At 39.2% G+C, this 26,812-nt stretch overlaps 1 protein-coding gene across 4 annotated transcripts in view; it reads left to right on the top strand.

The window, feature by feature from the left end:
* Window positions 1-11,588: 11,588 nt before the first annotated feature.
* TTN (titin) overlaps window positions 11,589-26,812 on the top strand; it is a 274,747-nt gene continuing 259,523 nt past the window's right edge. For all 4 annotated transcript variants that reach the window (XM_040227721.1, XM_040227720.1, XM_040227719.1 and 1 more), the window contains exons 1-9: window positions 11,589-11,814; window positions 13,995-14,098; window positions 16,368-16,571; window positions 18,005-18,292; window positions 18,774-18,859; window positions 18,954-19,198; window positions 23,661-23,976; window positions 24,546-24,698; window positions 25,340-25,477. In XM_040227721.1, coding sequence (XP_040083655.1) covers window positions 14,008-14,098; window positions 16,368-16,571; window positions 18,005-18,292; window positions 18,774-18,859; window positions 18,954-19,198; window positions 23,661-23,976; window positions 24,546-24,698; window positions 25,340-25,477 — 1,521 coding nt within the window. In that variant the 5' untranslated portion in view covers window positions 11,589-11,814; window positions 13,995-14,007. The remainder of the gene's footprint in view (window positions 11,815-13,994; window positions 14,099-16,367; window positions 16,572-18,004; window positions 18,293-18,773; window positions 18,860-18,953; window positions 19,199-23,660; window positions 23,977-24,545; window positions 24,699-25,339; window positions 25,478-26,812) is intronic.

Below are 26,812 nucleotides of genomic sequence, written 5' to 3'. Positions count from 1 at the left end.
TTATATTATTTTGGAACTTGCTTTTCATCTACTGCCTTAGCCCTCTTTGTGGGGCAATATGGTTCTAACTCACTATCTGTAGTTGCTGGATGATGTTCTTATCATGGTTATACGATCTAGCATTCAACTATTCCCATGTTGATCGATGTTCCGGTTATTTCCAATATTTTTCCACTTAAAACATTACTAAACTAATCATCTTGATACTCATACCTCTACATTTTGAAGCATTTGACCCTTTACTGACACATGTATGCAAATATTTCCCTCCATCTTTGGAATTTGACTAGGATAGATCGTGCCATCCAGTTATTTACTTGGTGACTCATTCAGGCCTCTGAGTTTCCAGTCTTGCTTAAGATAGTCTGTCCAACCTGAGAGGTTCCACAAGTATTTTTCTTTGTGTAGTTAGTTTATTATGATCTTTTCACTTTTAGATATTTAATCCATTTGAGATTTAATTACATGGCATGAGGTGCTTTCTTCTGAATAAATATTCAATTATATCAGCACCATGGTGAACTAAACCATCATAGATTCATTCCTCAGATTTCCTTGGATCTATTTCTGGATACTCTATTCTATTTAATAATTTATTTTTATATTGCTATGCCAATACCTGGGGGTTTGCTATAGTTTTATTGTAAGGTGTAATTTCTGATAAAGCAGTTTCCCTTTTCACCATTCTTCTTTTTCAAGAGCTACAAAACGGTCTACTGTATCAGTATAAAAACTCCCTATTGGCAGACATAAGTTTATATTTCCTACTACAGATTTCTAAAAGAACTGTTTTTTCCATCATTTAATATATTTATATGTGGCAAAAATAGAGAACAAAAGCCACACGTTAATGTGTGTCTGACCTGCTACAGCCCACTTATTAGACACTGTCATACATAGCCGTATTATAAACAATTGAAATTCACATTTTCCCAGAATTAACTGCCATGATTCTGCAGTGTTACTCACAATGTGTCAAACCCACAAATGTTAAACCTTCAATGTCATGAACCTACGTAAACAATTTTCACCCCACTGGATTTATTTTACTGGTATGCACAGCTTTCTGACCCTTAGAATTTCAAGGATCAAATGCTTAAACTGACTAATCCCTTTAATATCTTTTTCTAGTGGTAATTCCTGCTCATACCCACTGCCAAATATTAACCCCTAAAATCTTTAATCAAAACTCTTAGAAACAGTGGTATGAGGCAGACAACTTGGCTGGTTCTAATATTGACATGTGACATGGCTTCATCTTCAAACCCCTTTTGTGTCACTAACTCATGAAAAACAATGTGTAGCTAGAGCCTTCTCCTATAGCAGCAGATTCTTACTTGGAGACAGAGATTTGCATTCCATGCTGACCTTCCCCAGGGTGTTTGCTTGCCTCTTACACATGTACAAAGAGATCTACTCAACGTCTCTAAGGACTGTTCTACGCCAATAGTCTGCAATCAAAGAGCATGATTATTGAACTGGATTTGCTTACAAAAATGTAAATGATTTGGTAAAGTAGTAATTGTTGTTAGTGCCAGTGAAACAATGTGGGAAACTTTACAACAGGGAATGTGAACTGTGTTTAAAAAAATACTCTTAAAAATAATGTTAACCACTTGTCAATCAAACACACAGACAACCAGGATCCTAGCCAGAGTACTCCTAGCTTTCAGTTTCAATGCATATCAAAGGAATACCTAATAGGTGATATTAATAGTTACCAAAGATCTTTTGAATATTATAAATCCTATTCATGGGTCAAGAGGTAGAGCCCCATTTCCATGCTTTTTTTTTTTTTTATACTTGCCCTATAGCTCCTCTATCCCTCCTTCAGTTGCATTTAGTGAGTTACCTTTTAGTGTTGTGGCCTTGACTTTCATTAAAAGCTTCTACCAAAAATATCAATTTATAAATCAGTCCCCTACCTCTGCAAAAGACATATTATTAAATACTTTATGTTCTATATATCACTCAATACCCTCTCTGTAAAGTTGTACCTCATAAATTTTTAAAATTCAGCATTAAAGAAATTGCACTTCCCCAAGGAATTGCTATGCTTCCCTCTCTAGACTGAAACTCTTGTCTCTCTATTCTTTACCTTTTAGGAAGCTCACCATCAAACATGAGGATCATCTATAGTAAGTGGAGTTGCCTTGTTGGTATGTGAGCTTGTGCTCTTCTTGACATGGGTTTAGTTTTCTACTCTGTTTTTATGTCTCTGAAAGGCATTCTTCATTTCTGTTTCTCTTTTGTCATATTTTACCTGATTTGGCTGAAATGCCTTAACTATTGGCAGGGGCGGGGCGGGGAGGGGTGTGATGAAATGTAAAGTTTCTGGCCCAAGTTATCCTCTCCATGAAGACTTCTGCTTTTATTGCTCCTTTCAGTGGCCTCCTCCATCTCTGGGCTCCTGAGCACTTAGTATCTTTATCAGTCATTTTAGGCTCTTCCCTTCCACTGTCTTTCCTAGAATTGTTACATAGCTCTCTTCTTTCCAGTTAGTAAGGGAAGGATATTACCCTTTCCACAGCCTCCAAAGTTCTTGGTATATGGAAGACCCTCAAAAATAACTTGAGAAGAAAAGATATGAGACAGAAGAATGGAGGAAGAGAGAAGGAACAGAATAAAACTCTGAAGTTAATGTAAAAAATACATTAAGCCTGTCAGGCTAAGGAATAAGTCTATTGGAAATGGAAACAATTATCTAGTAATAAGGTAAAGGCTTGGTTGGTTTAGCTTGAAGTTGGAAGAGAAGTTTTTATTTTTTAATTTATTTTATTAAGTATAATATAATGTGTTACTTTCTGCTGTACAGCAAAATCATTCAGTCATACATACATACTTTTCATATTCTTTTTCATTATGGTTTGTTATAGGATATTGAATATAGTTCCCTATGCTATACAGTAGGATCTGTCCTTTCTCCATTCTATATATAATAGTTTGCATCTGCTAATCCCAAACTCCCGATCCATCCCTCTTCCAACCACTGTTCCCTTGGCAACCACAAGTCTGTTCTCTCTGTCTGTGAGTCTCTTTCTGTTTCATAGAAAGAGGTCATTTGTGTCATATTTTAGATTCCACATGTGATATCATATGGTATTTGTAAGAAATTTTTATTGTTGTCTCTATACAAGTAGGTTAGGTCAGAGTCAGGCAGGAAGCACAGGCAACTCTGTAGCATAACTGAAGAGAGTTGAATCAAGGGACTATTACAAGGTGTGGACAGGTTTGTGAGCACTAACCTTGGATAAGGAAGAGCCCTGGGGAAAACCCAGCTAAAAACCCTTGGGAAAGGAGCAGTTACCAGAAGCCAAAGAGTTTACCTGTAGGAAAGGGGTCCCCAGTAAGAGCGTAGTCACAAGTAGGACAAGGCCAAACTACAGCCAGACAAGGAGGGATCAAAAGGAATACATACCCCAAACTCTCCTGCCAGTACATCCCATAGGATGGAAGGAGGTAGGCAGTGGATGCAAGGGCAGCCAAAGTATATTCAGCATCCTGCCCTTTGTTTTCACAGTAAGGCTTGCTTCAGAAGGATTCTATGTTTATAATTAGGTGAGGAAATGTGGGTGGAGGGGATGGTATCTGACTCAGAATTCAAAACAGATAGGGTAAAGCAGAGGTTAAAAAAAAAAACCTACATCTCTTCAACAGACACACAAACACTTCAGAATTCCAAAAGAACATAAATCATCATTTAAGGCTCAAAGGGTCTTTAAAATACTTCAAAGCTCACTTTTAGCCTTGGGATAGTAGAGATGCCTTCCGGATCATTTATAGGTTTTTGTCCCACACAGGCTCTTTTACTTTTGGAGAATCCATCCCTTAAATATCAACCACATTAAAAAATGAAAACTAATAGATGTTTATCCCATGCCTAGGGCTAAGAGTTCTGCCAAGAGGACGCACTGGTCATAGGTGTTTGACCTATGGCAAACACCCTCTTCCAACAACAGAAGAGAAGAGTCTACATTACATGGACATCACCAGATGGTCGACACCAAAATCAGATCGCAGCCAAAGATGAAGAAGCTCTATACAGTCAGCAAAAACAAGACCAGGAGCTGACTGTGGCTCGGATCATGAACTCCTTATTGCCAAATTCAGACTTAAATTGAAGAAAGTAGGGAAAACCACTAAACCATTCAGGTACAACCTAAATCAAATCACTTATAACTATACATTGGAAGTGAGAAATAGATGTAAGGGACTAGATCTGATAGATAGAGTGTCTGATGAACTATGGATGAAGGTTCGTGACATTATACAGGAGATAAGAATCAAGAGCATCCCCAAGAAAAAGAAATGCACAAAAACAAAATGGCTGTCTGAGGAGGCCTTACAAATAGGTGTGAAAAGAAGGGAAGCAAAAGGCAAAGGAGAAATGGAAAGATATACTCATTTGAATGCAGACTTCCAAAGAATAGCAAAGAGAGATAAGAAAGCCTTCCTCAGTGATCAGTGCAAAGAAATAGAGGAAAACAATAGAATGGGAAAGACTAGAGATCTCTTCAAGAAAATTAGAGATACTGAGGGAACATTTCATAGAAAGATGGGTTCAATAAAGGACAGAAATGATAGGGACCTAACAGAAGCAGAAGATATTAAGAAGAGGTAGCAAGAATACACAGAAGAACGGTACAAAAAAGATCTTCATGACCCAGATAATCACGATGGTGTGATCACTCACCTAGAGCCAGACATCCTGGAATGTGAAGTCAAGTTCACCTTAAGAAGCATCACTACGAACAAAGCTAGTGGAGGTGATGGAATTCCAGTTGAGCTATTTCAAATCCTGAAAGATGATGCTGTGAAAGTGCTGCACTCAATATGCCTGCAAATATGGAAAAGTCAGCAGTGGCCACAGGACTGGAAATGGTCAGTTTTCCTTCCAACCCCAAACAAAGGCAATCCCAAAGAATGCTCAAACTACCGCACAATTGCACTCATCTCACATGCTAGTAAAGTAATGCTTAAAATTCTCCAAGCCAGGCTTCAGCAATACGTGAACCATGAACTTTCAGATGTTCAAGCTGGTTTTAGAAAAGGCAGAGGAACCAGAGATCAAATTGCCAACATCGGCTGGATCATCGAAAAAGCAAGAAAGTTCCAGAAAAACATCTATTTCAGCTTTATTGACTATGCCAAAGCCTTTGACTGTATGGATCACAAGAAACTGTGGAAAATTCTGAAAGAGATGGGAATACCAGACCACCTGACCTGCTTCTTAAGAAACCTGTATGCAGGTCAGGAAGCAACAGTTAGAACTGGACATGGAACAACAGACTGGTTCCAAATAGGAAAAGGAGTATGTCAAGGCTGTACATTGTCACCCTGGTTATTTAACTTATATGCAAAGTACATCATGAGAAACGCTGGGCTGGAGGAAGCACAAGCTGGAACCAAGACTGCTGGGAGAAATATCAATAACCTCAGATATGCAGATGACACCACCCTTATGGCAGAAAATGAAGAAGAACTAAAGAGCCTTTTATGAAAGTGAAAGAGGAGGGTTAAGAAGTTGGCTTAAAGCTCAACATTCAGAAAACAAAGATCATGGCATCCGGTCCCAGCACTTCATGGCAGATAGATGGGGAAACAATGGCAGACTTTATTTTTCTAGGCTCCAAAATCACTGCAGATGGTGACTGCAGCCATGAAATTAAAAGACGCTTACTCCTTGGAAGGAAAGTTATGACCAACCTAGACAGCATATTTAAAAGCAGAGACATTACTTTGCCAACAAAGGTCCATCTAGTCAAGGCTATGGTTTTTCCAGTGGTCATATATGGATAAGAGTTGGACTGTGAAGAAAGCTGAGCACTGAAGAATTGATGCTTTTGAACTGTGGTGTTGGAGAAGACTCTTGAGAGTCCCTTGGACTGCAAGGAGTTCCAACCAGTCCATCCTAAATGAGATCAGTCCTGGTTGTTCATTGGAAGGACTGAGGTTGAAGCTGAAACTCCAATACTTTGGCCACCTGATGCAAAGAGCTGACTCATTTGAAAAGACCCTGATGCTGGGAAAGATTTTGGGCAGGAGAAGAAGGGGATGACAGAGGATGAGATGGTTGGATGGCATCACCGACTTGATGGACGTGGGGTTGGGTGGACTCCAGGAGTTGGTGAGGCACAGGGAAGCCTGGCGTTCTGCAGTTCATGAGGTCGCAAAGAGTCGGACATGACTGAGCGACTGAACTGAGATAGCATATTAAAAAGCAGGAACATTACTTTGCCAACAAATGTCCATCTAGTCAGGGCTATGGTTTTTCCAGTGGTCATGTATGGATGTGAGAGTTGGACTATAAAGAAAGCTGAATGCAGAAGGATTGATGCTTTTGAACTGTAGTGTTGGAGAAGACTCTTGAGACTCCCTTGGACTGCTAGGAGATCCAACCAGTCCATCCTAAAGGAGATCAGTCCTGGTTCTTCACTGGAAGGACTGATGTTGAAGCTGAAACTCCAATACTTTGGCCACCTGATGCAAAGAGCTGACTCATTTGAAAAGACCCTGATGCTGGGAAAGATTTTGGGCAGGAGAAGAAGGGGATGACAGAGGATGAGATAGTTGGATGGCATCACCGACTTGATGGACATGAGTTTGGGTGGACTCCGGGAGTTGGTGATGGACAGGAAGGCCTGGCGTGCTGTGGTTCATGGGGTTGCAAAGAGTCGGAGATGACTGAGCGACTGAACTGAACTAATCACATGCCTACAAAAAAAGACATGTTAACTAGTAAACAGCAGAGCTAACATGTCTTTTTCTTTTTTTGTAGGCATGTGATAAACATCTATTATTTTTCATTTTTGCAAAGTTTTTTGGAACAAAACTTATTTTTCATCTCCAAAGACATTTTTGGCTCCCAAAGAGCCCTTAATCCTTAGGTCTGTGCCTGCAGTAGTTACTGGATAAAATAAGCTTATCTCTTTTTGGTATATGTAAAGCTTATTATTTGACAATAATATCACCAACTGTGAGCATCTGCTTGTGGTTGGGTTTGATCTGATGTAAGGTTTCCTGTGCCAAGATCCCAGAAACCCAGCTTATTTCTTCTTTAAGATACCAGTAGTTCTTGAGTTTTGCTTTAATTCCACATATAAATGTCATGTCACCTTCTGAGGTCCGTCAGGGAAAGACATGATGTGTTTCTATGAGCTAGCTTTTAGATTTTTCAAAGATTCCGTGGAGAACACTATTTTGGATATTCAGCTGGGTAGATGATGGATTAAATTAATATTACCAAGCACAGAAATGATTTTCTTTTATGTCATGTTTGGCAGCAGCAAACAAACTAAATGCTTATAATCTGTCTCATTCTCACCGTCCCGGACACTGTCACGCTCATTCTGTCATTTAATCTTCCCCCCAAACCCTTTGAAGTAGATATTATAATCCCCAATTTACAACGGACTAATCTGAGACTCTGAGAGTCCAGTGAGTTGCCTAAGCCCGCAGAGGGTGAAAGTAAACTGCCACATGTCCCTGGAGTAGGGCTCCCAAGAAACACAAGAACAACTTTTTGATCTTTCTTATTTTGATAGAAGTGTCACACGTGTCTAAAATAAACTTTTGGTATTTAAGGTGCCATTAAATGTGTGAGTGACTATTAGCATACCTGTAAACAATTGTAGAAAGCAGTTCATTCAATCTTACTCCTAAAGCAATTGTAACTGCTGCTGCTGCTAAGTTGCTTCAGTCGTGTCCGACTCTGTGCGACCCCAGAGACGGCAGCCCACCAGGCTCCCCTGTCCCTGGGATTCTCCAGGCAAGAACACTGGAGTGGGTTGCCATTTCCTTCTCCAATGCATGAAAGTGAAAAGTGAAAGTGAAGTCGCTAAGTCGTGTCTGACTCTTTAGCGACCCTACGGACTGCAGCCTTCCAGGCTCCTCCGCCCATGAGATTTTCCAGGCCATTGCCTTCTCCAAAAGCAACTGTAACTAGAGGTAGTAACATGTAGGACAAAGAGAAGTCTGGAATTTCAAGGAGCATTTCCTTGCTCCCATGTCTCTGCTGTAGCTTTGCCTGCCTTTGTAATTCAAGGACCACAGATCTTAATCCATCAGAATGGGTTGTTTGGGTCAGCACATTCTTTCCTATGCAATTCCTGAATTTGCTTTTCTACTTCCCTATGTAAAAATAGCTCAATGATAAGCCAGTATTTCAACTTTGAAACACTTTATGAGTGGAAAGGACTTTATAGATCTCCTATGACTAGATTACTGCTTGCTAAAATGCAGACTCTTTGAGAGCAGAGATTCAGTCGCATACATTGCTATAATCACAGTGCTTGAGTTGTGTTTAATACAGTAAGAACACACACACACAAATTTAATGGGTTATAAGAGACATCAATTTTACTCTTTTCTGTCAGAAATAACTCTTACATTAGCCTTAAAAACTGTACCCATTTCTCAAATAACCCCCAGTAAGTCCTTCTGTGGTCATGTATGGATGTGAGAGTTGGACTGTGAAGAAGGCTGAACGCCGAAGAATTGACGCTTTTGAACTGTGGTGTTGGAGAAAACTCTTGAGAGTCCCTTGGACTGCAAGGATATCCAACCAGTCCATTCTGGAGGAGATCAGCCCTGGGATTTCTTTGGAAGGAATGATGCTGAAGCTGAAACTCCAGTACTTTCGCCACCTCATGCAAAGAGTTGACTCATTGGAAAAGACTCTGATGCTGGGAGGGATTGGGGGCAGGAGGAGAAGGGGATGACAGAGGATGAGATGGCTGGATGGCATCACTGACTCGATGGACATGAGTCTGAGTGAACTCCGGGAGTTGGTGATGGACAGGGAGGCCTAGCGTGCTGTGATTCATGGGGTCACAAAGAGTCGGACACAACTGAGCGACTGGACTGAACTGAAGTCCTTCCTTTGATAACTTGTCCTATGGAGTATAAATAAAGTCTGACAACAACCACAGTTATGTAGATGGAGATACTACCTAAGTTTTACACACATTCTAGTCTAGGTTTCAGTTGTAGAATACTGAGAATTTATTAGGAGTTTATATGGACCATAATCTCCAAAAGTACAGGAACCAGAACTTCTGTTGGTCACCACTATTTAGCCATCATCTAGCACAATGCCTGGCAAATAAGCAATGTTTATTGAGTAAATAAGCAGTATAGAGTCCCAAATTACAATAATTTAGCACATTATTCAGCACTGAGCATATACTTAATTATTTATTGAATAACCTTGACTATAATGTTCAAAAAGAGAATCACCCCATGCATTCCAAAACTAAGTAGGCATTATATTTGAATTATCAGCTGTTTTGGATTATCTTTGGGACTCCTCTCCACTGTTAGGGTGATAAATTAAGATCTTACTGCATCAGCAAGCTCCCCCAATCTGAGTAGTATTTAGTTTCCACTGGGATAGCTTACTATATTACAACTATGGAAGATTTAATTTTAAAACTAATGCTTACCATAATACCATGTATTGTCCACTAATCCAATAACATGGCCTCTTGCCAGAGTAGTAAGTTAGCTCTTTACCTACTGGTCTCTTCTTCCTTTCCTTTCCTTCTTTTCTTCCTTCCTTCTTACCTCTGAATGTCATATAAGGATGGACATGCCAAAAGGCAAGTATCTTGATAATGCTGCAAAGTCTAAAAACATCCAACAACAGTGAATAGATAAGCAGCTTTGGAGAACACTTGACCTTATGTCTATAACATAGATGGTCCACTTTCCCCGCTCTTGAACTCTCAGTTTTGCACCAAGTCAAAATGACATAAGCTTCAAGAGTCTATTTATTCATTCACTCTAATTCCCATAAGAATTAAAGTCATTTGATTTTCATTCTAGCAAACTCAACAACACATTCACATGCTTCACATTAGGTCAGGTGAATCTAAGAGCGTATATACATACACAGACTCAACATACACACACATGCACAAACACATTTTAAATGGATAACCAGCTTGGTGAGCACTGCAAATCACAAAAATCACATGACATTTCTGGTCGTGCTTTGCTTTATGACTGGCCAGTTGCCTGTAACATAGTCTGTGATTGGGAATTATTTTTATGATACGTAACATGAAACTAGTTGTTTCTGAATAAAGCAGTCAGATAGGATTTTGGCAGATAGCGTCTATCGTAGGGAAAGTAATACCGGCAATATGGATATCACCACTTAAGAAAATAAGACAAATGTTTAAATATGTCACCTTGTCTCTATAACTATATTACATAAGTTGTCCGGTATATTTTAGTGCTGTTTTGGGTTAATAAGTTCAAATGTGTTAGTCACTCAGTCGTGTGCGACTCTTTGTGTTCCCGTGGACTGTAGACCACCAGGTTCCTCTCTCCATGGAATTCTCCAGATAGGAACACTGGAGTAGGTAGCCATTCCCTTTTCTAGGGCATCTTCCCAGCCCAGAGATTGAACCTGGGTCTCCTGCATTGCAGGCAGATTCTTTACTTTCTGAGCCACCAGGGAAGCCCTGTTAATGAGTTAATCACAACTCAGGAAGTTGAAAAATCTAATGCATGGCCTTCCACAGCAGGGGACATTTTAATTACAGACATAAACTTAACTTAAAAGTTAAAATTTTAGTCTATTTTATTAAGAAAATCTCTTTTTATTATCAACAAGACAATTTTCTTCCCTCTTAGTGAAGCTTTACAAATCTCTCAGCTGAACTATTATAAAGCTCTTTGGGTATGCTCTTTTGTATTTGAAATATCTCTTGCTTGAAATTAAATTCAGTCTTAAAATAGCAACTATATCATCTCCTAACTACTTCCCATTAGTAACAGCAAACTGCAGAGATTAGTAAGGCAGCTTTCATGTGCCTGAAAGAGAACCCTATGGATGATTTAAACAAAACACTTGGCTACTCAGTAAGGATCAGTGCATGTATATTTGTAAATATTAATGCCAGAAAAAAAAAGGAATCTGAAAAAAGAAATCATTACACTGTACAGGCTGTTTAAGCCAGGTTCAGATTTTGTCTTTCAACTGTTATTTCTTGCAGGGTTGTAACACAAAGCTCATTAACACTGGCCTAACTCTGCAAAGCACAAATAGATTCTGGAGAAGATAAATAGCGTAAATTAACTCTCTTCATTGCTGAGGTTTTTAGACACTGATTCTTAAAAAAAAAAAAAAAAAAAAAAAGGTGAAGTCTCATGCACGAGATAAACTCCGTCATCTGTTTGTGATGATTGACAGGTCCATTTGGTTGATTGTAAGGGGGAAGAGAACAGGCATCAGACCTGACTCAGGGCAGAGCCCTCAGGTTTGGAACTGTTTTGAATAATTGCCCACAAGTGTTTTCTATTGTTAAAAATTCTCCTCAGACTCGTATTTTCAGATAGTAGCATGGGCGACAAGGTCTCTTCCCCAGGCCTCAACAGAGTTATTCTTTAAGGACGGTTGTTTCCTTGGTAAAGCCCCTTTTGAGGTGCTAAACTTAGCAGTGCCAATCAGAAGAACAGGTGGTCTGTGCCACTACCAAACAGGCCCCGCTCCCATCATGCTTTCCTCGGACAGCCAATCAGCCAGCGCCCTGCCCTGAGATGTGGGGCTGTCAGCAGATCTGGCAAATAAAAGGCCCGACCCGCCCCTGGCTCTTGAGCAGTCGTGCATTCCCAGCCTCGCCTCGGGTGTAGGGATTGCATAGAAAAGCAAAACTACACAGTCTTGACTGTGTAGTTTTGTTTTTAAGTTAGAGGCTCACCGATTCATGTTGGAGATGGTCGAAAAAACCAACTCTAAATAGGACGTCGTTTCAGAAGCAACCTTGGGCTTAGTCCCACCCTTTTTGGGCACTCCTGAGAAATCAGGTGAGCAGCATCTTTTCTTTCTTATTAGTAGAGTCCCGTCCTTATTAGTTTCTAGTTCCCTACTAGCTTTGTGTGTGCAATGTCTATAAAGGTGTTTGTCCGCCTACTTGGTACTGGTTCTGATCCACTCTGCTTTTTAACTTCTGTTTTAAAATATGTGAACAGTTTTCTTTTAAAAGTTCAATGGTTTAGCATACCAGCAGTTAGTGATTCAAATTATTTAAAAGCATTTAATTCTAAAAGTATGAAAAGTTGAGGTCTGAAATGATGTAAAATGTTTGCTTCTTTTATAGACTTTTTTTTTGGTTGAGAATGTTCAAGGTTATATTACTCAGTGATAAAGTGAGACACACCAAGAATAGCTCTGATAAAATGCATGTGGTATCAGCTACACCCTGATGACTTTTTAAGGGAATCAACTGCTGAGGTATCAGTTGCAGGATGGTGACAGAACACTTGCCTGCTGTCAGTCATCTGCTGAAGAGTTTATTTTGGGAACATGACATTTTAGATGCGTACCTTCAGCCCTAATTAGACAAAGGTCTCTCAAGACCAAGTGCTAAAGCCACAAATCTACCTAAATGATGAGACTAGAAGACCCTTTTAGGCCAGTTAATGGCAATATATTTAGAAATTTTGAAAACAAGCTTTATAATTGTTTTCTAAACCACTTAGAATTTCAGTATGTGTTTTAATTTAACTCATTATCAAATTATATGATATGAAATAAATGTTGATGTTAAGGGCAAGAAGTAGTGTTTTAGAGACTTATTTCAAATTATGCCTTGATTTCCATTCTTCCTGAAATTAGATGACTAACTGTAAATGCCTATAAATACATAGGTATATAAATGGTACAAGAATACAGCTAATTTTAGAAGATGCACTCACTTGGAAACAGAAAAAGTTAGTCAAAAAAAATTGTTTTTGTGTCCTAAAGATAATATGCTACACTAAGGAATTCTTGGCAACAGTTTAAAAAAAAAAAAAAACCTTTGGATATTATCAGAATCTTTCAAATATAAATGCTATTGTCTCAGAATTCTAGTTTTATTTTCTTTTTAACTTAAGTAGAAAGTTTCAAGACAGTAATTATGACTAGAAAAATTATTGTTCCATAAGCTTTTAATTAATACAAAATTGTATGAACACTAGTAATGAAACAGTTGACAGCTGAGAATCTGCTTTTTATGTCAGAATAGTGGAATAGTGACGTTGAATAAGAAGGTATTTATACATCAGAAAATGCTTCTCATGATCTAAAACTAATAGGCATCTTGCACTTAACAAAAGAACTTAACTGCCAGTTTCATGTTATTTTCTTGGATTTTTTTAATATTTGTGCTATAAAAGCATAGGTGCTTTCACTTCAGCTGCACTTCACACCAGCCTTACATTTTTGCATTCTGGACATTTATTCTTTATTAAGAACTCAAGTCAGTATTTTTCAGATCTGAAATAAATTTTGGCCTACCCAGTTAAATTTAAACTTCATGAATATTTACTTCAGCAGTAGCAACATTTAGTGAGCAATTACAATATGAAGAAATATTAAGAAATAAAAAGCACTGTATGCTGTCTACAGAGGGTTTGTGCTTAGTTGACAAAGCTTTCTAAAACTTTTCAAATAAGGAAAGAAATTATAAAGTTTAAACTTTTAGTTTTGGTTACTATTTTAAACATTCACCTGGATTACTTAAATTCATAATGCCTGAATCTATGTCAACTTTGTAAATAACAGTGAGTGAAAAATACTGGGAGGAAGGACATTTTAAAATAATTCCTTCAGACTGATGGGATGCAAAGATTCATTTTACACTTTTCACACGTTTGCTTTTATTGTTTGTCATGATCCCTAGTTTCCTTGAGCTTTCCCTTTCTCCTGACTCTTTCCCAGGTTCCCACCTTTCGTAAGACTGAATTGCTCTCTTTGACCACCAGCATACATTCCTTGCTCTGCTTGCTTCCATTTTTTCCCTCCATCTCCCCTTAGACTTGCTTACTCCGTTAAGCTGCAAATCAACTCAGAAACCGAATTCAAGCCGCCAGAGAGAACACTCTGGGCCCACAGATGATCTGAGAAGCAACCTATTTGGAAATGTGTGTTTCTGCCGTCGACAGAGTAGCTCCAGAATGGCCCTCAGTTGTGACCCTCTAACTTCTTTTCTCTTCCTTTCCAGAGTGCCTGAAAAGATGACAACTCAAGCACCGACGTTTACGCAGCCGTTACAAAGCGTTGTGGTACTGGAGGGTAGTACCGCAACCTTTGAGGCTCACATTAGTGGTAAGCTCACACGTGCACATGTTCCTCTGTCTTCTGTGCCTCCTCTCTGTTAACTTTTTTGTAGGACTCAACATTAAGCCTAAGTCCTGCTTTCACTTTGTGAAATTGGCCCAACTCAATGGAAGGGTCATTATAAGAGTATACCATTCCCAGAGTGCTGACAAAATCGGACAATATAATGGTTTGAAAATGTTTTATTCATATTTATAATTCCACAAAGCAAAATAATTAGCATTGGATTAAAACTGTTGTCAGAATCCAGCTTCTGAGTAGGACCAAATTTGGTCATTCTATATTTGGATTCAGCTGCAGAGCCAGACTGGAAGCCAAGTACTCCAGACTGATAGGGGCCGGTCATGGAGCTACTGGGCGAGTAGCCTGGTGCTGACTGTTCCGTGTGCCTGAGCCTCTGTGGTTTCACGTGGAAAATCACAAGACAACTGACTTCTCTCGAAGGCAGAACTTTCAATGATGAGCTAACTCCTAAGTATTTCATTCTTTTATTCTCAATCTTTAAGTGATTCTAGTCAGTGAAAAGATTTTCCAGTCATTTTGAAATGACACTCCAAAATAATATATGCCACTCGTTTCACATATTAAAGAGAAACAAACGCTCACCCTAGAATTGTATTTAATAGAAAGTTCTTTTGTCTCATTTTTTCCCCCTTCTTTTTCTTCTCTATAACTCAGTTAAAGGATGATTTTGAAAATGGAAGATTTCTGGGACCTGTCATCATGTAACAAAATGGTGGTAGTCTATAAATCATATTGTAAATAATCTGAAAATTATTTAATCAACATTTTCTCCTTTTGTAGTATTATAATTGGTTATGTAAGATTATATGAATTAACTAAAAGTTGATGCCTGATGCACCTCCATGGTGCATGGTTCTTTTTTTTTTTTTAACTTTATGGCTTATAATAAAGATTTAAAATAAGATTTCCTTTTCCTTTCTCTTTCCACATTTTGTTTTCTATTTTATGTGCCAATCTTATTCATAACTGGCTTACACTATTTTATAGTGCATAAATATCACATGTGATATTTTGACATATCATATGATTTGACATAAATATCATAATCATTCTTCAGTTTCTATTGTATCTGTATATAGAGACCCATTCAATTCTTCTCATACATGACAAACTCTAACTGACTTCCAAATAATTTACTTATTCATCTGGTACCACTCAGTAACTCTTGAACAAGCAGATCACATATAGATAACTTCACTGGGAAGTTCACCTGCTTGTGGACTAATGGAATCTGGCTTCCTCATAAGCTTCTTGTTCCTTCACACTTTATGCTAACAGAATTCTTAGGAAAACACCACCGAAAATATCTGACACCCATGAATTCGTCAAATAAACTGTTCACTCGGCCACAGTGGGAGATTGACTAATGTAAAGACAACAAAATAAACTCTCTCTCGCTCATCTTCATTTCCTCAGTTGAGTTAGATCACCCACCTTCAGGCTGAAGGCAGAATAAACCATGCTCTGAATCTGCCTCATGCTTCTGAATGCAGAATTTTAGTATATTTAAAACATCCAACCGCGTACATGTAGTCCCTAGTACCACAATCCATGGTAGGTGAAGAGAAGTGTACTTTTCTACCTGCGACTCCTAGTATCCATGTTGTTCTGAAAGACTGGGTGCAGCTTCATCTCTTACTGTATGAGCATGGCATTTTTACTGAAGTGCATTTGAAAGTCAGGAGAGGTCAGGCAGACTGTGTCCCCGTAACCACAGAGGAGGTAAAGAGATGAGCGTGTCCTCTTGTGCCTGTTAGGCTGAACTTTCAGATCCCTTTGCTGCTTTTGTTCTTTATTTGTTTTTGAAGAGGACAGCAGTCACTTTTTTTCTCAGAATTTCCTTGGCTCTTCACTTTAATAAATCTCTTTTATGATTTTAATGATGTCTATTAAATCGCCTTAGATAGACCCCTGGGCAGGAGGGCAGGTGATGGCAGTTCTAGCCCTCTGTGGGCTGCTGCCCGCCGAGGGACCTTGAAAAAATTACTGAGATTTTTTTGGCCTCAGTTTCCTCCCCTGTGAAATGAAGGTGCTGGCCTCCGTGTGAACCCACAGACCTTCCTAATGGTCTGCAACTTTGTACTTTTATCACAGAGCTGTCAAATTTTCACTGTCATTGAATAGCATAACACTCTGGATAGCTTTTATGGTTTAAGATAAGGGAGTGAACATGGGGACAGAATGGAGGGCTTGGCAGTGCCCCGAACATAAAGATGAATTCTTTGTTTCCTAGGTTTCCCAGTTCCTGAGGTGAGCTGGTTTAGGGATGGCCAGGTGATTTCTACTTCCACGCTGCCCGGCGTGCAGATCTCCTTTAGCGATGGCCGCGCTAGACTGACGATCCCCGCCGTGACAAAAGCCAACAGTGGACGATACTCCCTGAGAGCCACCAATGGATCTGGACAAGCGACTAGTACTGCTGAGCTTCTCGTGACAGGTAGGCAGGAGGGGACCTGCCCATCCCCTGAAACACGCCGCCCAGAAGGCATCTCCAGGATCTGGGGTGGGGGTTGTCCACCCAGAACTAGTGAGCACGAGCAGCTGGAATCCAGAGAAGGGCTCACTGGACGCTGCATTGACAGCAAAGTTGTTTGTCTTGTGGAATTTAATTTTCCTCAAAAAGTGGCTGAGAACTACTTCCTTTATGCATGTATCAAGCACCTAAAAGTATACTAAGGAGATGTTAAAAATTGTGTTTCTGAGCAAGTAGAAAGGCTTGGAGCCTTGTGTGTGCACCTACTAAGGAAATATGACTATCTCCAAGAATTCCCACTTTAACAGGCACCTATGATTCTGACGCTAGTGGTCCACAGACCACCCATTTAAGAAGTACTGCTCTAGGCTATGATGATGAATAATTCTTCATTTACTTTCTATTTCTAAAAAAATTGCACTGTAAGCATAGAAAAGGGGCAAATTTATGATTCAAGTGCATGACACAGTTTCCCCATAAAAGTTACCGCCTAATCTTTATGGCTTCTGTCATTTTTCTCCATCCTTTACTTTGTAAGATATTAATACACAAAACATCACATTACTTTACATCTTATAGAACAATATCTTTCATGAACTGCATAACATTACATATGTCTATCCAATAAACTATGTATTTAGCACTGTTTAAGTATAGGACTCTCATTAACCAAAACAGAAGGAACATCAGGTATGAACTTTAACTTTTATCCAGGAAATTCAAAAGGGACAAGGCACAAGGTTGACAGCATCTGCTATTGTTTATTACTCAAAAACATGTCAAAATTAATCCCACTCACCATTTACATTTATTTTATTAAAAACTTCCAACATAATTTTAAAAATCTGCTTTTTGTAGCATAACTAACATTAAAGCATGTCATTATTTGGATTAACATTTTAAATGCAAGTAAATATTTGAGTTATTTGAATATTGATTAAGTTGGAACCAATTTAGGATTTTTTATTTAAATTAAAATGTAATGATTCTGTAAGTTATAGGTATATCCAGCAAACCAACCATTGGAATTTATTTTAATGCAACCTACTGAAATATGTAAAGTTACCCTAACATATTAAAAAGTGCTAGATGTGAAGCTGGGAGTAACTGATGGAAAAAGTCTCTAAAAATGTTATAACATAACATTTTAAAAATGTGGTGACCTAGAATAGCTAAACAAAACAAAGCAATAAAGTATGGTGGTGGGTGCCCTCTGCCACCTCCTGGCTCCACTCTTGCTGTCATCTGATGGATGAGCTGGGCTCAAGGACAGTCAAGGATGTTTGAGTCAGCGAGTCATGACCTGGTTTCGGAAACAGAGCTGTGATTACTTAAAAATAGCTTGTTGGGAGTACCCCGACTGGCACTGGTCCTGATTTTCTTCGCTTCTGCTGCAGCGGAGACAGCACCACCCAACTTCACTCAACGGCTGCAGAGCATGACTGTGAGACAAGGAAGCCAAGTGCGACTCCAAGTGAGAGTGACTGGAATCCCTACACCTGTGGTGAAGTTCTACCGGGATGGAGCCGAAATCCAGAGCTCCCTTGATTTTCAAATTTCACAAGAAGGCGAACTCTACAGCTTACTGATTGCAGAAGCATACCCAGAAGACTCTGGCACCTATTCAGTGAATGCAACCAATAGCGTTGGAAGAGCTACTTCCACTGCCGAATTACTGGTTCAAGGTATGCCCTGGAGGTTGAGGAACAGGAGGCGGGAGAGGGGACATTTAGGACCGAGTGGGACCAGCGGTCCACCTGCCTCCCCTCTGAGGTCATGGAATACTGTGAGCTGAAATCAAAGCTGGCTTTTCAACACCCATAAAAAGGAGGAGTTTAGAATCATTAAAGCAATCTGTAATTTTTAACGCCACTAGAAATTGGAAAGATTTCAATTAAGTCATCTACATTTTCAAATTATTGGCAAATAATGAAATTTTTTTAAAGGATTCTAAGTAAACTCATAATAATATTTTCAAATAAATCATAATAAATATATTCTTTGTTTAAACCTAATTTCTATTTATACAAAATCCAAATCTTACTGCAATTTTCCCCACTGGGATACCTAGAAAATCCTATTGACTTTGTAGTCAGAATTAACATAACCCCTTTAAAACTGGGTCCTTGTGCTCCCTCCTAAATACTTGTCTTTCCCTTCCTACAGGTGAAGAAGTAGTACCCGCTAAAAGGACAAAGACAATTGTTTCGACTGCTCAGATTTCAGAAACACGACAAACTCGAATTGAAAAGGTTTTCTTGAAATATATACTGTATATACTGCCTTTTAAATTGTTGCTTCACCAACTATTTGTTCTCACCATGGTCTTTATTTTTCTCTTTGCAGAAGATTGAGGCCCACTTTGATGCCAGATCAATTGCAGCAGTTGAGATGGTCATAGATGGTGCTGCTGGGCAACAGCTGCCGCATAAAACACCTCCCAGGATACCTCCTAAACCAAAATCAAGGTCTCCCACACCACCATCCATTGCTGCCAAAGCACAGTTGGCTCGACAGCAGTCCCCATCGCCGATAAGACACTCCCCTTCCCCTGTCAGACATGTGCGGGCACCAACTCCATCCCCTGTCAGGTAAAGCTTTTTACAAGAGATCAGGTCATTATGCGTTTTAAAATTAGGTTTAATCTGATAAGAAGAGATATAAAAGGAAGGAATAAGGAATGTTGTGTGTGATAAAAAGAGTTAAACCCAAAAGATATTGTTTATGATTTTCACAAATCTTTACTGTCCACGGGTAAATTAGAAAACTTTATAAGCTCTAATCCTACATTCTTATTTGTATGCCATTCAATATCTGCTCTAGGAGCTAAGAGAAAGCACAGTGAGATGAGAAGAGCACAGAATTTAAGGTTGGAAGCTCTGTGTTCAGTCTTCTTGATCACTAGCTAAAATGTGACTTACAGAATAGTTGTAATAATAAAATATTAATATATATTGACCAGTTTCTCTGTCAGACATTCAGTTGTGCTCTGTGTATATTATTTCATTAAATAATCATAGCAACCTCTAAGAAGTATCACCCCTAATTTTTTAAATAGGTGACCAGAAGTGAAAGAAGTTTAAAGAAGTTAAATTGCTGAAGGTCTTAGTCATGTCATTTGTAAATTATAGAGAATCATAGTAAGAATGATCTCAAGATGTGAGGATTCAATGAGATAATTAGTTGAAGGTATCTTCTAAATATAAGTTATACAAATGTTCTTACGCTCTGCTGCTGCTAAATTGCTTCAGTCGTGCCCGACTCTGTGCGACCCCATAGATGGCAGCCCACCAGGCTCCCCTGTCCCTGGGATTCTCCAGGCAAGAACACTGGAGTGGGTTGCCATTTCCTTCTCCAATGCATGAAAGTGAAAAGTGAAAGTGAAGTCGCTCAGTTGTGTCCGACTCTTAGCAACCCCATGGACTGTAGCCTACCAGGCTCCTCCGTCCATGAGATTTTCCAGGCAAGAGTACTGGAGTGGGGTGCCATTGTCTTATGCTCTAATATTAAGTAAAACCTTCTAAATATTTTGTATGTGCTTATGTTATTTTATCTAGAATATAAGCTGGATTTCTTTGCTTAGTTAATATGGAGGTATTTTAGAAAATAAGCATGTATCATCAGAACTCAGAAACTGTATAAGCAAGTGTAAACTATCCATAGCAAATTTGAATTTTTGGGATTTAGCTTAACATGCTGAGGTGTCTTTTTGGTTTGTTTGTTTTTTTAATATGATAAACTAGTAAAAGAGGAAAGTTTGTGTTTTTTTTTAAGTGTTTCTTGACCATTAAAAAAATTTTTTAATGTAGAGAAAGTTCCCCTGCCAAGAAAAAATTTAAAAGAAGAATAAGTTAATAGTCGATTCAAAAAATATTCAAACTTATTGTGACATTACTGTCATCAAAAAATGTGATATTGGTAAATAAATAGGATATACATGGGGAAGTGGAACAAAGGATCCGAAAATTAATCCAGGTACCCAGGAAATTCAATTTTTAATCCAAGTGACTTTTCAGTTCAGTGGGGAAAAGAATATTTTGTGCCATGAAGAATGCTGGCCCAATTAGCTATCCACTTGGCAGAAATCAAATGTAAACCTGTATCTCTCACCATTTACAAAATAAGTTTCATGTTGACTACAGAGCTAAATTTTTAAAAAATTAAAAAACACCCATGGTGGATTCATGTCAATGTATGGCAAAACCAATACAGAATTGTAAAGTACAATAAAAAATAAATAAATAAATTTTAAAAAACAAGAAAAATGAGAAGAAAATTTGAGAAAACATTTGTTGGGCAGAGCTTTTAAAAATAGATTTACAGATTCAAATACATAAAAACAAAAATTTCTATATGGCAAAAACAAAATCATTGCTACACCAAATAGTGCATTTGTTAAAAAAAAAAACCTAAGGGTGCCTCTTCCTCAAGATATGTCATTGCTTCTGCCATAAAATATTAAAGCAAACATACAATGCCTGCAGTGTGAATAGTACAAGTCTAGAAACCATGCATAGCCTATACAACTGAGCATGTTGATGCTGGCTAAGACCCCATAAGAAACAAGCAAATACAAGCAGTAGACTTTGGCGGAAATATTTGCAACATTTCATGGCAAAGCTCTAATATACCAGATGTATCAAGAACTTCAACACATTAATCATTAAAGAAAAAACAAGCAACACAAATGAAAAAAGGGGAAAATAACAAGTATTTCATACCAGAGGCAATGTCAATGTCCAGCAAATATATGGGAAAATGCTAGGTATTTTCCAGTCTTTATTATAGTGCCCACTTTAAAAATTAAAGATACTGATAAGTACTAATATGAAACCTTGGCCTAAAAGCTCAGTTTTAAAAATGTGTCTGGCTATCAAGTTTTAAAAGTGTTCTGTTTCAGGCAAACTCCAAGTTTGCACACCACAAAATCACAAGACAGGCCAAACGTGATTTCTGAGGGAGGTAACAACCTCACCATATGTTTAATCCAAGCCCAAGAGCTATTTAGAATTACAGAGTTTCCTTGATTCTGTGGAGAATTTTGACTGTCTTAGAAGTACTGAGAATTCATTAATAGCAATTCTAATTATTTAGCCCCCCAAATTTACTTTAAAATGATTAAGAAATTAAAATGTCAATTTCTGGAGAAAATAACAGTTATCCAGGATGGACAATTTCCTGAATCTTGATTTTTGTTGTAAAGTAAGGCAAACATAGTTCATTGAATAAGGTGCATTATATCTCGCTGTGACCAGATGATTATTTTTTTTATTGTAAGAGCAGAAATAAGCACTTTCCTATAATAACTCAAATTACATTGATTTTCACAGTTACAGGCTTACCTGCAACCTGCTGCTAATCATTCATGTCATGCTAATCATGTCTTTAAGTCTATTTGAATTAGACCCATTTTACTAGGACAGCAAGAACAAGACATAGGTCGAAAATTGTAAATACATGTCACTTTGCTTTTCTTCAATTAGTGTAAATGCTACATTATTCTAAACTGGTCTTTGTTATGTTCAAAGGCAGTCACTTTCAAAATAGAGACATGTTCCCCTAGATCTCCCTTTTGTTGATCACAACTCCATTTATAAAATGTAAATTGATTTTCACCCAAAGAAACCCTTCTTCAAGAAAATGATTAAGCATTTCTTCATGAAATTGGTCAATATTGTAATGTACTGTTAATTTACTCTACAATTTAGAGTAGATATCAACTGTACCTTGAGCCTTAATTAGAATAATTGTTTTATTTATGATCGATGTAAGTTAAGTACCCTATGTAATGTCAGAATACATTTATAAACATTTTTCCTGTATGCAGTAGTTAAATGCAATGATAAGGCAATACTGCCACCTAGAGGGAAAAGTATATTTAAACCCTATCAATTAAAAATTAAATTATGGAAATTTCATCTTAAAATAGTTGACTGATGCCTGGATTTATTATTGTCAATTAGAAGCTGTCTTTTTTTTTTTTTTGACTGTAGATAGCTTTATTCAGTACCCAGATTCTTGAGCTGATGCTGTTGCATTTTGAACACAAATAAAAAATAAAAACTGTTTTGGAAGAAACTATCAGTTTAACCAAAAACTATATAATCCTTATTTTAGTCACTAAGTCATGTCCGACTCTATGCGACCCCATGGACTGTAGCCAGCCAGGCTCCTCTATCTGTGGGATTTCTCAGGCATGAATACTGGAATGGGTTGCCACTTCTTTTCCAGGGGATCTTCTCAACCCAGGGATTGAACCCGAGTCTCCTGAATTGGCAGACGGATTCTTTACCACTGAGCCACCTAGGAACTATGGAATCCTTAGGTTTCAAATTATCCACTATAAGGATATTTAAAAGAAGTTCAGAGTACAATACAATGAGGATGTGAGGGTAAACAAATACAGAAGATGCTTAAAACAGCAGTGCACCACACTTGGACCAGAACAGTTTCCAAAGCACAGCTATACCCCTAGAATTCTGCAAAATGACTCATGAGAAAGCCTTGCAATTCACAAAGCATATGGGCTTGATGAAGGCTGTGGGAAGTCTTACAGGAAAATGAGAAAGGTTTACCTTCTTTTAACCTCAAGTTGCACAAGCATGTTGATTACAGAAATCTTGCTTCCTTCAACACCTATTTGACATCGCCTTGCCCCCCAGAATTGGGACTACAGAGAAATTTAGAGTTATGTTACCATATTTTCAGTGCCCTTTCTTTGACTGTATTTTGGGGGAACACCTTCTGGTGTCTTGACTTTTCTAAACATGAAACGGTAGGGCAGGGCAAGGGAATTCTTTAGGATTAGATCTGATTCTCATACAGAGTTACAGCAGATAAGAATAAGACTCACTGAGATTTAAAACAAATTACTTTCAAGTAAAGTACTTGTCTCTGTATAGGTTAAGATCCGTACATGGCTCAATGCGGAGCCACGGATTTTAAAACCCTGCCTTAAACACTTCCAGATTTTTCTTCCTTCATTCAAATCTAATGACCCAGAGAGTAGCTCCTTGCCTTGGCACTCTTTGACCTCTGCCGTTTGACTTTCAGATCTGTGTCTCCGGCGGGGAGGATCTCCACATCCCCCATCAGATCCGTCAAGTCTCCCTTACTCGTCCGGAAGGCTCAGACACCCACCATGCCCCCAGGCCCTGAAGTGCCTCCCCCTTGGAAGCAAGAGGGCTATGTGGCTTCATCCGAGGCTGAGATGAGAGAAACCACGGTGACCAGTGCTACTCAGATCAGGACAGAGGAGAGATGGGAAGGGAGATATGGGATCCAGGAACAAGTGACCATCAGCGGGGCTGCAGGCGCCGCCGCCAGCGCTACCTTCGCAGCAGGAGCTGTCGCCGCTGCGGCTGCAGAGGTACTGCTGGAGCTTCCTCCTTCCTTTCCCGTTCTGCTTTTTCGCACCAGAATCCTGCCGTGAAACAGTCTGTATAGGTTGAAGGAAGATGCATATGAATATAAGAATACAACAGAAAGTGAATTTGGCTTATGCTCTATGAAAATGCTCTGCGTGCATGCAGGCTAAGTCACTTCAGTCGTGTCTGACCCTTTGGGTCCCTATGGTCTGTAGCCCGCCAGGCTCCTGTGTCCGTGGGATTATTCAGGCAAGAATACTGGAGTGGGTTAGCATGCCCTCCTCCAGGGAATCATCCCGACCCAGGGATCAAACCTAGTTCTCTTATGTCTCCTTCGTTGGCAGGCGGGCAGTTTACCACCAGGGACACCTGGGAAGCGCCACAAAAGCTGTGCTCTGTGAGATGTTTATAAATGTAGATTTTAGCAATACATACCATATCTCTCTTAGCGGTAATAAATGCTTATGCACATGTCTGTTTCACTCTTGATGACTTCGTTTCCACTGTGTTTTGCATTTTCTACTGGGCGTGTCATTTCGGAAAGTAATATGCTTGCTCATTGCCAATCCAGGTGAAACAAGAAACTGACAAGAGCGCAGCTGTTGCCACCGTTGTTGCTGCTGTTGATATGGCCAGAGTGAGAGAACCAGTTATCAGCGCTGTAGAGCAGACTGCTCAGAGGACAACCACGACTGCCGTGCACATCCAACCTGCTCACGAACAGGTGGGTGTGGGGCCGTGCAGACTGAGCTCTGTGTGCAGGTTTCCCGGGTTGAACCAGGGTTCAGATTGTTTTGAGGGCTGAGCCCTCCATGGCCCAGACTTTTAGGACATTCTGACCTGGTGGTCTGAGACCAGAGGGGTTCAGGATATAAACACACTGTGTCAGTTCTCTGTCAGGCAGCTCGGCAGGTAAGAGGTACCTCTCAGGAGGTCAGACAAGGGGCGATCCTGAGTTAAGACGAGTAAAGGGTGGCTGAGAAGTTAAGCTGAGCAAACAAGGTACACACACTTGGAGCTGTAGTTCCCAAACGGTCCATCCAGAGCTCCGTCTTTCCAGGATCCAGGCCGGGAAACCATTATTCGAGGGCTGCCGTTACGTTTCTCTAAGCTTTCCCTAAAGAGCTTTGCTTTTACTTTCCTCAAAACGTATGTGACATTTGATTCATAGCTGGAAGGTGTAATAAATCCAAGATAATTTGCCACCTCGTATTTGAATAGATTTTCTGTTATAGTTTAAAATCACTCTAGCTTTCCTCCTTATCCTCTTCTGTGTGACATTTATGTCTTTATCCTGATTTATCTTTGTACCTTTTTATATAAGGCACATTACAGTGTTACTTTTGTCTCTCCTATGAAAATCAGATAAGAAAGGAGGCAGAGAAGACTGCTGTAACTAAGGTGGTAGTGGCCGCCGATAAAGCCAGAGAAGAAGAATTAAAAGCCAGAACCAGAGAAGTAATTACGACAAAACAAGAGCAGGTGCACGTAACTCATGAACAGGTGAAAATGGGTTTTGATATGAAATTGTCGTTGCTGTTGTTATCAGTGTCAGCGCAGATAGTGCTGTTTACAAGGAAAGGTGTTGTTTGGTGGGCAACATGGTTGCTTCACATGGTTGTGTCCCTGGGTACTAGATACCAAAGTCTCTTAGAGTCCCCAAATGCTTCCCTTATGTAGACAGAAGGGGGCTCTGGGAACACACACTGGAAGTAGAAACAGGGGTCTCTTCTACACTGACATGGAGATGCACCGACTACCTGTGAGACTGTGAGGGAGAAGTAGATGCTGAAGCAAGAACTGAGAAGAGCATTAAAGGACATCGAACCCACAGTGCTTTTGAAAATAGCTTTGCAACTGCTTCCTGAGTCTTCGGAAAAACATTTGAGCATGGATTTGAAATGAGGTGGAGAATCTGGCCCTCTCAGGTCAAATGACCAGAAAAAAAGTGAAGAAGACAGCCTCGTGATTGGAGGCATTCAGGAGCAGAGTAGATAAGACCACCTGATAGGGCTGTTGGCCAGCACTGCCAATTGTCAGTTGGCTGGTTTGGGAAGATAACTTCCAAGCCTCTTTTAACCCTGAGATCCTGAATTTCAGTGATGATGGTGAGAATGACAAAGAGGAAACTGGGGAAAAACTGCCCCTCCCCCAGTACCTCACTCTCCCCTCGCATACACCTTAGGTGTCCAGATCCAAACACAGTATTTTCTGGGCTTCCCAGGTGGCACTAATGGTAAAGAACCCACTTGCCAGTGCAGGAGACTTAAGAGACGTGTGTTTGATCCCTGGGTTGGGAAGATCCCCGGGAGAAGGAAATGGCAACACACTTCAGTATTCTTGCCTGGAAAATCCCATTGACAGAGGAGCCTGGCAGGCTATAGTCCATAGGGTTGCAAAACAATGGACACGACTGAAGCAACTTAACTCACAAGGGTTTGGAAAACATTTTACCTGGGATATGGACAAAAATGCTTCCCCGTGTCTCAGTTTTAGAAAGGTTAAGTCTTGATATTCCAAACCTTCATAATATTTAGGATGTTTTTCAAAGCAAATGCAAAAATATTGTATAAATATAGATTACAAATCATCTATGTTTGAGTTTTCATTTATAAAATTAAAGAATCAGTATTACTTGTAAAGTCTTCCATTCTAATAGCCTATGCTCTAGGATTTCCTTTAGATGACAGAGTGGCACGGAATAATACTGCCATATACGCATTTATAAAAATTGGAAGTCTTTTTAAAGAAGACTACACTCTCTAATTCAAAGCAAAGGGTGTTGAATCCATTTCTTTTTCTCTAAGCAGCATAACGTATGGTTTATACAAAGAGCAT

This window comes from Oryx dammah, unplaced genomic scaffold (genome assembly GCF_014754425.2).
Source record: "Oryx dammah isolate SB20612 unplaced genomic scaffold, SCBI_Odam_1.1 HiC_scaffold_27, whole genome shotgun sequence".
Lineage (NCBI taxonomy): Eukaryota > Metazoa > Chordata > Mammalia > Artiodactyla > Bovidae > Oryx > Oryx dammah.
Note: the sequence above shows the minus strand (reverse complement) of the source record. Positions and strands in the feature narration are given on the sequence as shown.